The sequence below is a fragment of the Pollachius pollachius genome (assembly GCF_949987615.1).
Source record: "Pollachius pollachius genome assembly, chromosome: 19".
Classification (NCBI taxonomy): domain Eukaryota; kingdom Metazoa; phylum Chordata; class Actinopteri; order Gadiformes; family Gadidae; genus Pollachius; species Pollachius pollachius.
Genome location: NC_136952.1, coordinates 413,950 through 428,494, shown reverse-complemented (window position 1 = coordinate 428,494; position 14,545 = coordinate 413,950). Strand labels below are relative to the sequence as shown.

The 14,545-nt window shown below is 48.1% G+C and overlaps 2 protein-coding genes across 4 annotated transcripts; one reads left to right on the top strand and one right to left on the bottom strand.

Moving 5' to 3' along the window:
- Nucleotides 1–3,448: 3,448 nt before the first annotated feature.
- LOC307090468 (uncharacterized protein) lies at nt 3,449–9,616 on the bottom strand (the record flags this gene model as incomplete). The annotated part of the gene is made up of 12 exons (XM_079757129.1): nt 3,449–3,582; nt 3,691–3,862; nt 3,944–4,042; nt 4,136–4,250; nt 4,334–4,446; nt 6,414–6,575; nt 6,664–6,824; nt 7,372–7,509; nt 8,005–8,139; nt 8,324–8,587; nt 8,777–8,936; nt 9,575–9,616. 12 exons carry the CDS (start codon nt 9,614–9,616, stop codon nt 3,449–3,451), a joined length of 1,695 nt encoding a protein of 564 aa, XP_079613255.1.
- Nucleotides 9,617–10,951: 1,335 nt separating this feature from the next.
- Nucleotides 10,952–14,463, top strand: cfap119 (cilia and flagella associated protein 119). Of its 3 annotated transcripts, XM_079757139.1 has the most exons (9): nt 10,952–11,094; nt 11,176–11,210; nt 12,018–12,083; nt 12,167–12,330; nt 13,035–13,105; nt 13,209–13,325; nt 13,422–13,500; nt 13,738–13,839; nt 14,105–14,463. In XM_079757139.1, exons 1-9 carry the CDS (start codon nt 11,077–11,079, stop codon nt 14,257–14,259), a joined length of 807 nt encoding a protein of 268 aa, XP_079613265.1. In that variant the 5' UTR covers nt 10,952–11,076; the 3' UTR covers nt 14,260–14,463. The 3 variants fall into 3 exon arrangements, with proteins under 3 accessions (XP_079613265.1, XP_079613266.1, XP_079613264.1); XM_079757140.1 differs by lacking the exon at nt 12,018–12,083; XM_079757138.1 differs by lacking the exons at nt 10,952–11,094; nt 11,176–11,210 and having other exon boundaries at nt 11,219–12,083.
- Nucleotides 14,464–14,545: the final 82 nt, after the last annotated feature.

Sequence of the window (14,545 nt, the reverse complement as noted above, 5' to 3'; positions counted from 1 at the left end):
TAGCGCTCTTGTTGCAGTGCGTGAGAAGCGGGGGGGGGGGGGCGGGGGTACCTGATGGCCCAACGCTGCCCACCATCGCTCTCCCCAGTGGGCCTGAGGTTAGGCTTTGTGCTGTGGTTGGATGGGTGCTGTTGTAGCAGTAGTTTGTTTCTGCACCCTGCAGCCAAACCTCAGGCAAAGTTAGTTAACCCTGGATGTTAAATCTCCTTTAAGAATTCGTATTGAAGACAGTTGGGTCAAAGCTTTTTAATAACATGACTTAAGGTCTTTCTTCAGCTCTGATGACAGCTTCCGGATGGGGGAAATGTGCTAAGATGTTATCATTAATCTTGTTTTGGAAGCTCAATATCTCCCTTCAAGCCATCAGAGAGCAAGAGCATGACAGCAAAAAACAACTTTTATAATGTTTATGCTGCAGTCATTTTCACTGCTATCCATGCAAATAAGTGACATTGAGCTGCAGACTGCTTGACCTATTAATTAACCACTGCCTCGTTAATGAGCAAGGCCTCTTTGCTCCTAAACTTCTTTCATATAGCGTTGGAAATGAACACAGACTGTTCATATTTGAACTGACAATGAAATATATTGCGTTAAATTGGTGGTGCTTTTTTATTGATATTAATTTGCTAATTTTGTTTTTATTGTTATGAAATCCAGCACAGCATAATGATGAGAAGGCCTTGTGGATCACTACCATTTTATTCAGATTTAACATTGCATGATTGCATTTTTCTCACAACAAGGATTTGGGGAGAGCAGAAGCATCACCTCTGTTCATGATGAGCATATCTTCAATGAAGTTTCCAAATAGAAGGAAAACCCACTTAAGTTGCCGTTGGATGAAGGACTCTGGAAACTGGTTAGTTTAGGGTACGTTAGATTAACTATGTTTGGTATGTGGATCTGCTGCCACTGAAGGAACGTTTGGTCTTTGGATGTTTCACCAGGTCTGCTTTGGGTCTCGTTCAGGCTGGATCTTTGCACAACAGGATGGGCTGTTATCTGTTTCCTTGCCCTTCATCTCCCTTCAACCCCAATAATCTGATACTAGTGTTGCTTTTAGTCGTTTTTTCTTTTACAAACCATGCACTTAGATAAAGCACTTCCTTGCGATAAAGATGAGGAGCTTGATGTTGCTCTGATTCGTGTCCTAAAACACAACGCTCACTCAGAGCCCACTCATTTCATGCACTTGAATTTGTAGTAACTAAAATTTGTACAAAGTTGTAGAAATACAACTTTGTATTTGATATAAAATGAAACAAAGTAAAGATGATAATACAGGCATAGGAATGCCCAGGGAGGTCTTTGGCACAGGTCTTTTTAGATGATCAATACCTTCTGATCAGACCCTGAGCTCTAGATGATCAATACCTTCTGATCAGACCCTGATCTCTAGATGATCAATACCTTCTGATCAGACCTTGAGCTCTAGATGATCAATACCTTCTGATCAGACCCTGATCTCTAGATGATCAATACCTTCTGATCAGACCTTGAGCTCTAGATGATCAATACCTTCTGATCAGACCCTGAGCTCTAGATGATCAATACCTTCTGATCAGACCCTGAGCTCTAGATGATCAATACCTTCTGATCAGACCCTGAGCTCTAGATGATCAATACCTTCTGATCAGACAATGATCTCTAGATGATCAATACCTTCTGATCAGACCCTGAGCTCTAGATGATCAATACCTTCTGATCAGACAATGAGCTCTAGATGATCAATACCTTCTGATCAGACACTGAGCTCTAGATGATCAATACCTTCTGATCAGACAATGAGCTCTAGATGATCAATACCTTTTGATTAGACACTGAGCTCTAGATGATCAATACCTTCTGATCAGACAATGAGCTCTAGATGATCAATACCTTTTGATTAGACACTGAGCTCTAGATGATCAATACCTTCTGATCAGACCCTGAGCTCTAGATGATCAATACCTTCTGATCAGACAATGAGCTCTAGATGATCAATACCTTCTGATCAGACCCTGAGCTCTAGATGATCAATACCTTCTGATCAGACAATGAGCTCTAGATGATCAATACCTTCTGATCAGACACTGAGGTCTAGATGTACAATACTTTCTGATCAGACAATGAGCTCTAGATGATCAATACCTTCTGATCAGACCCTGAGCTCTAGATGATCAATACCTTCTGATCAGACCCTGAGCTCTAGATGATCAATACCTTCTGATCAGACCCTGAGCTCTAGATGATCAATACCTTCTGATCAGACAATGATCTCTAGATGATCAATACCTTCTGATCAGACAATGAGCTCTAGATGATCAATACCTTCTGTTCAGACAATGAGCTCTAGATGATCAATACCTTCTGATCAGACACTGAGCTCTAGATGATCAATACCTTCTGATCAGACAGTGAGCTCTAGATGATCAATACCTTCTGATCAGACCCTGAGCTCTAGATGATCAATACCTTCTGATCAGACAGTGAGCTCTAGATGATCAATACCTTCTGATCAGACCCTGAACTCTAGATGATCAATACCTCCCTAACCCTAAAAAAAAAAAAAACCCACAAAACAAATATGTACAAAGTCAGAACAAATCGAACATTGATTAACTAATGAAACATAAGGACACATTTCTAAGAACTGATTCCACCGAGGAACCATCTTTAGAGTCCCAGTCCTCTTAAAGACCTGGACCCTTCCACCTGCTGGAGACCAGGTGAAGACCAGGTGGAGACCAGGTGAAGACCAGCTGGAGACCAGGTGAAGACCAGGTGGAGACCAGGTGAAGACCAGGTGGAGACCAGGTGGAGACCAGGTGAAGACCAGCTGGAGACCAGGTGAAGACCGGGTGGAGACCAGCTGGAGACCAGGTGGAGACCAGGTGGAGACCAGGTGAAGACCAGGTGGAGACCAGGTGAAGACCAGCTGGAGACCAGGTGGAGACCAGGTGAAGACCAGGTGGAGACCAGGTGGAGACCAGGTGAAGACCAGCTGGAGACCAGGTGGAGACCAGCTGGAGACCAGGTGGAGACCAGGTGGAGACCAGGTGAAGACCAGCTGGAGACCAGGTGAAGACCAGCTGGAGACCAGGTGAAGACCAGGTGAAGACCAGGTGGAGACCAGGTGGAGACCAGCTGGAGACCAGGTGAAGACCGGGTGGAGACCAGGTGAAGACCGGGTGGAGACCAGCTGGAGACCAGGTGAAGACCAGGTGAAGACCGGGTGGAGACCAGGTGAAGACCGGGTGGAGACCAGCTGGAGACCGGGTGAAGACCAGGTGGAGACCGGGTGGAGACCAGCTGGAGACCAGCTGGAGACCAGGTGGAGACCAGGTGGAGACCAGCTGGAGACCAGCTGGAGACCAGGTGGAGACCAGGTGGAGACCAGGTGAAGACCAGCTGGAGACCAGGTGGAGACCGGGTGGAGAACAGGTGAAAAGCCCCTCTCCTACTTCTACTCACAGGCCAGTTTGCCATCGAAGGAGGAGAGTGTGATGGCAAAGGCCTGGAGGGCACACAGTGGGAAGCTGTAGTCCATGGAGAACACGTCCTCCGCCACGCGGCCAAACTGCATCACGATATAGTCCTCTGTAGGGAGGGAGGAACAGGACTGCTTCATAATGACCGGAACCTGTTCACTGTGTCTCCATGAACACGGGTTGGCTCAGAGGCACAGAAGAGTCAGTCCCAACTCACCGTTGTCTGGATGGACGATCTGGAAGTTCTTGACGGAGGCCTGGGTGACGCGGCCGTGGAAGTTGAGCACGTAGGACTGGCTCTGCTCGTTCCAGCTGGGCGATTTATTGACCAGCGTCACCAGGTTGTCTGTGTTCCCGTTGTCATGGCGAACCAGTAGCGTCTCGGTGTCCTGCAGGGGTCAGCAGAACCCGGCTCACTCACACCATGATGTCAACACGAGACAACATGAACACTTACACTAAACACCTACGGTCTTTGGGCAGATGCACACTCGCTCGTCGTTTTCCAGCATGCCAGGAATGATGACCGTCATTTTCCTGGGACCCTTTAAGCCGAGAACGTTCTTCTCCTGGACCAGAAGAGGTTCAAAGTGTTACCCTCTGAATGGACAGTGTGATGGTTGAGGTTCAGTGACTTTGGGCGTGAACCCTGATCCACTCACGTAGCAAATGGCTGCTAGCTCTTGCCGAACCGATTCACACTCCTTGATGAAGGGCTTCTTCTCCGGGTTCTCCCCTCCGTCGTAGACGCTGAACCTTGTGCCCAGAATGTTGGACCTGAAAAAAGGAAGAAGACCAACCTGTGAGCTTCAGCCTCTGGAGAGACCAGGAAGATGGAGGAACTTTGGGAGACAGTCAACCTGAGTTTCCCGATGTAGCTGTGGGTCTCCCTAGACAGGTCCGTGGGGTCGATGGAGATGAGGTAGTTGGATGTCTTGCATTTCTTCCTCTTCCTGCCAGCCATCAGAAACACCTGGGAGGAAATGAGTAATCAATAATCAAATCTACCAGTACATAGTGTAGAAAGAGTCAAAAGACATCTTTTTTTATATAGCGGCTAGGGTGTTCGCTGAAAATAACTGGGTTAGATTCCCACGTGTCTTGACCAAGGGGCCCTATTCCTACTTTCTCATTACATGAATTAACTGGCAGATGTTTTTGGATAACAGTGAATGCAGTAAAAAGAAAATACCTCCCAAATCAGCAATTAAATACAGAGTAGTACAAACGTAAAATAACTAAAACCAGCACTTGTTGGCATGTTCGCAAGATTCATCTGGTTCTAGAGGGGCTGAAGGAGATCCTGGTTCTAGAGGAGCAGAAGGATGTCCTATGGTTCTAGAGGAGCTGAAGGAGATCCTGGTTCTAGAGGAGCAGAAGGAGATCCTATGGTTCTAAAGGAGCTGAAGGAGGTCCTATGGTTCTAGAGGAGCTGAAGGAAATCCTATGGTTCTAGAGGAGCTGAAGGAGATCCTGGTTCTAGAGGAGCAGAAGGAGGTCCTATGGTTCTAAAGGAGCTGAAGGAGGTCCTATGGTTCGAGAGGAGCTGAAGGAGGTCCTGGTTCTAGAGGAGGTGGAGGAGGTCCTATGGTTCTAGAGGAGGTGGAGGAGGTCCTGTGGTTCTAGAGGAGCTTGAGGGAGGTCCTATGGTTCTAGAGGAGGTGGAGGAGGTCCTATGGTTCTAGAGGAGGTGGAGGAGGTCCTATGGTTCTAGAGGAGGTGGAGGAGGTCCTGTGGTTCTAGAGGAGCAGAAGGAGGTCCTGGTTCTAGAGGAGGTGGAGGAGGTCCTGGTTCTAGAGGAGGTGGAGGAGGTCCTATGGTTCTAGAGGAGGTGGAGGAGGTCCTATGGTTCTAGAGGAAGTGGAGGAGGTCCTGGTTCTAGAGGAGGTGGAGGAGGTCCTATGGTTCTAGAGGAGGTGGAGGAGGTCCTATGGTTCTAGAGGAGCTTGAGGGAGCTCCTATGGTTCTAGAGCAGGTGGAGGAGGTCCTATGGTTCTAGAGGATCTTGAGGGAGCTCCTATGGTTCTAGAGCAGGTGGAGGAGGTCCTATGGTTCTAGAGGAGCTTGAGGGAGGTCCTATGGTTCTAGAGGAGGTGGAGGAGGTCCTATGGTTCTAGAGGAGCAGAAGGAGGTCCTGTGGTTCTAGAGGAGCTTGAGGGAGCTCCTATGGTTCTAGAGGAGGTGGAGGAGGTCCTGTGGTTCTAGAGGAGCTTGAGGGAGGTCCTATGGTTCTAGAGGAGGTGGAGGCGGTCCTATGGTTCTAGAGGTGCTTGAGGGAGGTCCTGTGGTTCTAGAGAAGCAGAAGGAGGTCCTATGGTTCTAGAGGAGCTTGAGGGAGGTCCTGTGGTTCTAGAGGAGGTGGAGGAGGTCCTATGGTTCTAGAGGAGGTGGAGGAGGTCCTATGGTTCTAGAGGAGCAGAAGGAGGTCCTGTGGTTCTAGAGGAGCTTGAGGGAGCTCCTATGGTTCTAGAGGAAGTGGAGGAGGTCCTATGGTTGTAGAGGAGCAGAAGGAGGTCCTGGTTCTAGAGGAGCTTGAGGGAGGTCCTATGGTTCTAGAGGAGGTGGAGGAGGTCCTATAGTTCTAAAGGAGGTAGAGGAGGTCCTATGGTTCTAGAGGCGTTGGAGGAGGTCCTATGGTTCTAGAGGAGCAGAAGGAGGTCCTGGTTCTAGAGGAGGTGGAGGAGGTCCTACGGTTCTAGAGGAGCTTGAGGGAGGTCCTATGGTTCTAGAGGAGGTGGAGGAGGTCCTATGGTTCTAGAGGAGCAGAAGGAGGTCCTGTGGTTCTAGAGGAGCTTGAGGGAGCTCCTATGGTTCTAGAGGAGCAGAAGGAGGTCCTGTGGTTCTAGAGGAGCTTGAGGGAGCTCCTATGGTTCTAGAGGAGGTGGAGGAGGTCCTATGGTTCTAGAGGAGCAGAAGGAGGTCCTGGTTCTAGACGTGTACCCGCTTGCCGTCCTCCTTCTCGAGGTGCAGGTAGTAGGTGGGGTACATGCCCTTCTCCACGCCCCTCCGGTCCCTGGTTATCCGGCACTGCAGGGTCTGCTCCCTGGGGGCCGGGTTCAGGGCAAACCTCAGCAGGTCCTCCAGGGAGACGGGGGAGGTGCACTAGAGACGGCAGAAGAAGAGCGTCAGTATAACACGGGTCTCATGTTAGCGCACTCTTCCTCCTTTGTGGGGTCCCTTTGTTCCTCACCCTCTCCACGGAGCCTGACGAGGACGACCCCCCTCTGGAATTGGAGTTCAGCAAGGCCAGACTTTTCTTTTCTTCTTTTTTCTTCTTCTTTTTCAGAGTTCTTTCTCTCTCAGGAACCTCTGCTTGGTCATCACTCTTGTCGTCGCTTATTTGGCACCTGGCTGTGAAGAGGACGCCCACGTGGGAACATGTTGTAACATGTGACTGTAACATGGGACTAGGGTTGGTCATGGTTCTACCATGTGACTGTAACATGGGACTAGGGTTGGTCATGGTTCTACCATGTGACTGTAACATGTGGCTAGGGTTGGTCGTGGTTGTAACATGTGACTGTAACATGTGAGTAGGGTTGGTCATGGTTGTAACATGTGACTGTAACATGTGACTAGGGTTGGTCATGGTTGTAACATGTGACTGTAACATGTCTCTGTAACATGTGACTGTAACATGTGACTAGGGTTGGTCATGGTTCTACCATGTGACTGTAACATGTGACTAGGGTTGGTCATGGTTGTAACATGTGACTGTAACATGTGATTAGGGTTGGTCATGGCTGTAACATGTGACTAGGGTTGGTCATGGTTGTAACATGTGACTGTAACATGTGATTGGGTTGGTCATGGCTGTAGCATGTGACTGTAACATGTGACTAGGGTTGGTCATGGCTGTAACATGTGACTGTAACATGTCAATAGGGTTATTACTCACATGTGGAGAGCTGCTGTTTCTTCCGAGGGGCGGGTGGGCAGCTCTTCTCTTCACTGTCGCCCGTTTGGTCGTCTGCGGCCGTCGCAAATTCCACCACAGAATCCGTCTTGGTGTCTTGGGGCTCCAAGAGTTCCTTCTCTGTGAGAATCGGGGAGATGTTCCAACACTGTGGAGACTAACGGCTGATCTGTCCTATTGAGTCATGCTTTGGTATTTAACCAATGGGGGACCTTCAGGCTGAATGGGACAACTTGTAAACCTGCCATACGTGGTTCCTTTAGGGCAGGGGTCAACAACCTTTTTGAACCTGAGAGCTACTTCATGGGTACTGAGTCATACGAAGGGCACCCAGTTTGATACAATCTTCTGAAATAACAAATTTGCTCAGTTTGCCTTTAGTTATATATTATTATTAATGATTAATGATACTCATCTATGTGAAGACACTGATCATGTTAATGATTTCTCACAATAATTATCAACAATGACTTAAAAAAGGTGGGAGAGTTGTTCAAGAATGAGTTGTGCTATGTTGAGACCAGGCCTGCAGGTGCCTCATATGGTCCATGCGAGCGACTTGGTGACCCCTGCTTTAGGGGATCTATTGTTGGGGATACATCTGCAGTGCCTTACCTTCTCCCCTCGTGGGCTCTTTGCCTTTCTGCTCAGGGTCAAAGGTCGCTCCTCGGCCCTCCGTCTCCTTCTTCTTGCTCTTCTTCTCCTTCCTCTTGTTCTTCTCTCTCTCTTCTATCTCGCTCGGCTGCAACCCTGGAAATATCAGTTCTTTCTGTTTCTCAAACTTGGACTTTCTTCTCCACCGTACTCTTGGTTTAGCAGACGGTTTTACCCACGGTGCTCAGACACGCTTCATTCAGATAAGGATTCCTGCTCTGACGCACACAGAGGGGCCTTATGCGCTTGGAATCGAACACAAGCCGCTACATTTCCTTACCTTTGGCTTTCTTCCCCTCTTTCTTCTTAGTGTTCCTCTCCTCCCCCCGCCCTCCATCCTCCTCCTCCCCCACCTGCTGAGGCCCTGCCTCCCGGTCCCCCTCCAGGGTCCAGGTCCCGGGGGCGCAGGGGGGCCTCTCCGGGGCCCTCTCCGGGGGCCTCTCCGGGGGTCCCTCGTCGGCGGTCATGGTGGTGGTGACGCCACGAGCCCCCAGGCTGATCTCCTCCAGCGGGTTGTCGTGGGCGTGCTCCACCTGGAAGTCTTCTAGTGGACATTAAAACTCCTTTGAAACGAGTCGCTAGCAAACACCGTTTCAAATAACTAGTAAAAAAAACAATAAATAACGACTGATATTGGTATCATATTTATTACTTCCTGACTGCTACAACAGCTAAAACAAACGCATTAATGAATACACAATTCAAATCATAGCATAATTATTTAGATGAATACCACTCAATGAAGTGTTGCTCTGTGATTGGCTGATCAGCAGTGCCGTGTCATCCGAGGGGCGGGGCTTGTGTTTGCGGTTCTTGGGTCGAGTGTCGCAATTGGCCTTCACCATCTGGGCGTCGGCCCGCTTCTTCTGCTGCTTCTTAATCAGGACCGACCGCTGAGGGAGGACGCAGTTACTCACACTGTATGTTATGCATCTGTATCAATACATACATATACATATATATATATATATATGTATTGATACAGATACATATATGTTCTATATATAATATATATAACATACATGTATCTGTACAATACATATATATATATATCTAACATACATGTATCTGTATCAATACATATATATATATATATATATATATATATATATATAACATGCATGTATCTGTATCAATACATAAATATATATATATATATATTTATACATACATATATACTGTAAGTATACACAAGTGTAACAACGAGGAGCCGTCAGAATGCCTCCACCCTCCCATGCAGGAGAAGGTTTGATTCTATAACTGCTCCTGCCCCCCTACAGAGCTCCATGGAGCCTGAGTTCCTCCTGAGGTCCTTCTGAGTTCCTCCTGAGGACCTCCTGAGTTCCTCCTGAGGTCCACCTGAGTTCCTCCTGAGGTCCTCCTGAGGTCCTCCTGAGGTCCTCCTGAGTTCCTCCTGAGTTCCTCCTGAGGTCCACCTGAGTTCCTCCTGAGGTCCTCTTGAGTTCTTCCAAAAGTCCTCCTGAGGTCCTCCTGAGGTCCTTCACCCCCCTTCTGAAGGAACCTTCCTTACCTGGTTGTCCAGCTTCTGACTCCGGATCCCGGGCTCCTCCATGGCTTGGTTTAGAGTCAATGACAATACCTCCTGATCTCCAATAAGGGGCTAAAGGGATCTCCACAGATCCATAAAGAAGTCCTGGGGTTGATCAGTCGTGTTCTCAGGCCACAGATACGTTGATATGACGCGGTATGCTCCTGAACGAGGCGCTCCGTGCCCCCTCGCTCTCCCGTGTGCAGCAGACGAGTGGATTAAGAAGGATAATGTTCTTAAAGGCTTGTCGTGGAGCTGCACACAGAGCCGTGTCCAGGCCAGGAACACGGAGGAAGAGCTCTTGTTGTGATTGAACATCGGTCCTACTGTATGTTCAGAGTTATATTCAGAGTTATGAATTTCCTTTCAAATTATGCTGCTTTGCCTTTGTTAAGTTTGGCGATTGAGTTTGGGTCTAAAACCTCAGGAGACATCCTGTGATTAGGACTGTTCTGTTTACAATAGTACGGGCCGGTCCTAACATGGATAATAAGGAATCCATGGCTAAGCATAATATTTTTGATCCATGGCCATCTTAATAAACCATTATACCATGGTCTGGGGGAATGCTCGATTCTGATTGGCTGCAGGGTGTGCATTAACTCCTGATATACGGACACCTGCTAAGTAGTTCCAGTCAAATTGTCTGTACACCGTTCTCAATTAATGCGCTAGCTGGCGTATCGTATCAGCCTGTCTCAAAAATGAGTAACCATAGCAACGGGAACGCAGTCAAAGCCGACGGACTAGAATACCTCCCGTTGCCAAGTCGTAGCTAAGGTCCGTCCTAATTACAGGAGTAGTGAACAACGATCCGTTGCATAAGAACCTTACGGGAGGGTAATTGTTGTTCCAGGAATTAGTCAAACCCTCAGGCGTTACCAGGGAAACAAAGTTATGGCTTGTGAAAAACTTTATATTTGGATTGTAAAACGCATGAAAATATAAATTTATGGTCTTAATTTATTTTCTTTGGCAAGTGACCGTGGTTTAAGCGGGATAATGCCCTTCGAGGTGTCCATTATCAGGAATTAATGGACGAGTGAACCGTCCGACGCGCAGCCGAGGACGGTTCACGCCTCCGCGTCGTCCGTTGCCTCCGCGAAGTAATGGACACCTCGTCGGGCATTATCCCTTACATAAACCATAGCATGTAGGGTCTATTTGCACAATAGCAAAACCAAAAACGATATAGAAACACTTCATACACCTTTCATACTATGTTTTAATACATTTTAATCTATGTAGTACCTGCATGACTTAAATGTGACTTTATTCGGTCTGCAGGATGTTACGAGACGCCGGAAGCTGAAGGTCCAGCCTGTTGCTAGGATACAAGGCCGGTAAACTAACCAATAGTGAACGCTCTGGGTAACACAGTTAATTTCGCTATATTCGTTATATTTACACAATTGCAACATCGAATTGCCATTTGTGTAAAATGGTATGTCCACAGTAGAGTTTACGACCCAATTAAAATAAAAATGGAGACAAAAATAAAGGTAAGGAGAACTTCCGGAGTCGGAGAATGGTTGTTGTAGTTTTGACAATTGTGAAAGAAAGCCTTTTCTCTTTCCTCTTAGATTCCAGAACCTCTGAAGCCAAGAGTGTTGCTGTGGTGAGGATCATATTCAACATGTATTCACCATGTATTCATCATGTATTCATCATGTATTCACCATGTATTCTCATATGTTCGTCATGTATTTTGATTGTTGACGCTTCGGTCAAGTGAGACGCGTTCGTTTTTACGCTGCGTGTATATATGCGTAATTACGGCGGACTGTCGGCAGAAGCAGAATGAACTCGATTATAAACTAGAATAAACTATCAGTCTTTAACTTCTTATAATATATTCATGGTCTTTTATCTACACCTAAACGGACGTTTTTGACATTCAGCTGTATTCTATTCAAGAACAAGTTTATACTCGTCATTACTCAATCTCATAACATTACCGCTGGTATAATAGTAGAATTATCCAACTGAAAGTTTAGTAACACGATGGCCTAGTATATATATATATATCATATAATATTTGTCAAAGATAGTACAAGTTGAACCTTCTTATAATTTACGTCATAAGGTTTCATCGGTTCAGAATATCGATCGAATATGGAAATGTGGATTGTGGAACTTGGAGTTAAGGGTTAGGGTTAGACTAAAAGGAAGACTTGAATTCAAAGTTGCAACCTGCACACCTTTTATTCATCTCTTGTGCGATCCGTCCATATTCCCAGAAGGGGTAGGATCTAGAACCATGTGATTCCTTCCACAAACCCGTCGAGGGAAGGTTTTTGTTCAAGGCCAGGAATCAGAGGAAAAGCGAAAAATGTGTGGGTTGCATGTGTGAATATCGCTCTCATTTCCATATAGATGTGATGGATTTAAACTTTAAAGCAATGATTTATTTTGATGTCCTCAGGGCGGATGCTGGGTATTCTGACATGTGCGACATCGATAAAGCCCAATCCATCCTGGACTTGGAAAGGTTCAAGCCAATGAAATCCTTAGTTCATAGTTTTCCTTTGTTGAGTTGTGTCTGGGTTCACGGGCCACCTCCTCCTGCTGTAGGGTTCTCTGCAGGGTGCTCCAGGTGGACCCCCGGGGGACGCCCGGGGAGGTACTGCTGGCGCTCTACGTCCAGACCGTCCAGTTCTGCCGGCGCAGCGGCTTCGGCCGCGAGCAGACGTCTGTCCTGCTGTCCGTCATGAAGCGCGTGCACCAGCTCAACACAGGTGAGCCCGTACAGGTGAGCCTACAGATGAGCCTACAGGTGAGCCTACAGGTGAGCCTACAGGTGAGCCTACAGGTGAGCCTACAGGTGACCCTACAGGTGAGCCCGTACAGGTGAGCCTACAGGTGACCCTACAGGTGAGTCCATAGGAGTGAGCCTACAGGTGAGCCCGTACAGGTGAGCCTACAGGTGAGCCTACAGGTGAGCCTACAGGTGAGCCCGTACAGGTGACCCTACAGGCGAGTCTATACGGGTGAGCCTACAGGTGAGCCTACAAGTGAGCCTACAGGTGAGCCTGTACAGGTTAGCCTACAGGTGACCCTACAGGTGAGTCCATAGGAGTGAGCCTACAGGTGAGCCCGTACAGGTGAGCCTACAGGTGAGTCCATAGGAGTGAGCCTACAGGTGAGCCCGTACAGGTGAGCCTACAGGTGAGCCCGTACAGGTTAGCCTACAGGTGAGCCTACAGGTGAGCCCGTACAGGTATCCTCACGTGCTAATAAGATATCCAAACTCCGAACTGTGAGAGTTAGGCCTTAACCCCAGACTTTCACTCTGTCGTTTCCAACAACCACAAAGTGAGCTGTCAGCTGTTGATCAATCTGGTGCCGTGTTTTTCAACAATAAGTCTATGAAACACTTAATGGTTATTACAACGGATATGTTTGACTTCCTTTCCATCCCATGCGTCTGGTGTTGAACTAGAAACCTCCCTGAACAACGTGGAGCAGTGCTTGGACTACTGCACTGAGCTTCTGCTCTGCCACTCAGTGCGGGTGGGTACGGGCATCCCAGGACAACACCCCCCATGCTGCTACCTGCTCCGGGATCAACCCTTCTAACTAACTAACTAACCCTTCTCGGTTCACTCTGATACAGCGACCTCCTTTCAGCGTTGACCTTCTGAAATGCCACGAGGTGACTCGGATTCTGGAGCATGTGAACAACACGTACATGAGGAACTACACCCTCTACAAATACATCTTCACCCCCCAGGTACTGCACCTGAGACTGTATTAGGTCAGATATCAGGTGGAAAGTGGACCTTCAAACGGAGGTCAGATGATCTCCTCCTCCCGTTGGCTCCTCCAGGTGCGACTGGATCTAGCGCTGTCTTATGGAGGTACAGCAGGGCAGGACCCCCTCCCTGCTGAGGACCCCCCCTCCCCAGGTGAACTATGCTGCTCCTGATGCCTGAGTGAATAAACACTATTCCTTCATCCTTGAGACCTTATTGTTTATCCAGTAAACACACACGTCGTTTGCTTTGTAGGATTTGTTTGGGACATTAGTTTTAAGGCACTCTATCCAATAGTTTGACCTTTTTAATCACATTTACTTTGTATATTTTAGTGGTCAATTAGTGCCAATTATAGTCACGTGACCCTGCCCTCATCATTTCCCTCAGACAGAGAAAAGGAGTTAGGAGAAACAGAACCGGTGGGTTCCCCACAGGCCACCCAGAACCAGGAGATCCCCCAGATCCCGGCCCCCGTCGAAGCAGCACCTGGTGAGACCCCAACCAGAACCCTCCTTCACCAGGAGATGAACCTTCACCACGGCCGCCCGCTGAGATGTTCAATCTAACTCTTTCATTGTGTGTGTGTGTGGTATGGTGCGTGCGTTCGTGTGTGTTGTGTGGTATGGTGTGTGTGTGTGTGTGTGTGTGTGTGTGCGTGCGTGCGTGTGTGTTGTGTGGTATTGTGTGTGTGTGTGTGTGTGTGCGTGCGTGTGTGTTGTGTGGTATGGTGTGTGTGTGTGTGTGGTGGGGTCAGGCTCCAGGGCTGCTCTGAGGCTGGTGGTCCAGCGGGCCCTCTCTGAGGAGCTCCAGCGTGTGTCAGCTCAGCTGGACCAGAGCCTGAGGGAGAGCTCTGAGCAGCTCAACAGCCGGCTCTCCGTGGCCCCGTCCCAGGGCCGGGCCCAGCCCTAGCCCAGCCCCAGGGTTAGCCCTAGCCCCAGGGTTAGCCCTCGCCCCAGGGTTAGCCCTAGCCCCCTAGCTATAAGCAATGTGGGCCTACCTTTCAGATGTGGAGGTCCGAATGTGGATTCTCCTTTAACTCTTAGATTGAACCGACCAACACTTCTCTCTCTAAAGTTGATAAATAAATCAACTTAGAAATATACATATTTTATGTTATTATCTTTCTTTCTGGAGGTGAAGGCGCACCTATGAATGATCTGAATTGTAGATATGTTACAACCAAGCATCCAACAAA

Bases quoted from the DNA above. Each gene is read 5' to 3' on its own strand.
- cfap119 (XM_079757138.1), top strand. From the start codon at position 11,938: ATGTGTGAATATCGCTCTCATTTCCATATAGATGTGATGGATTTAAAC. The intron at 13,106-13,208 runs GTGGGTACGGGC...ACTCTGATACAG, and splicing joins TGCTCTGCCACTCAGTGCGG to CGACCTCCTTTCAGCGTTGA. The intron at 13,501-13,737 runs GTGAACTATGCT...CATTTCCCTCAG, and splicing joins TGAGGACCCCCCCTCCCCAG to ACAGAGAAAAGGAGTTAGGA.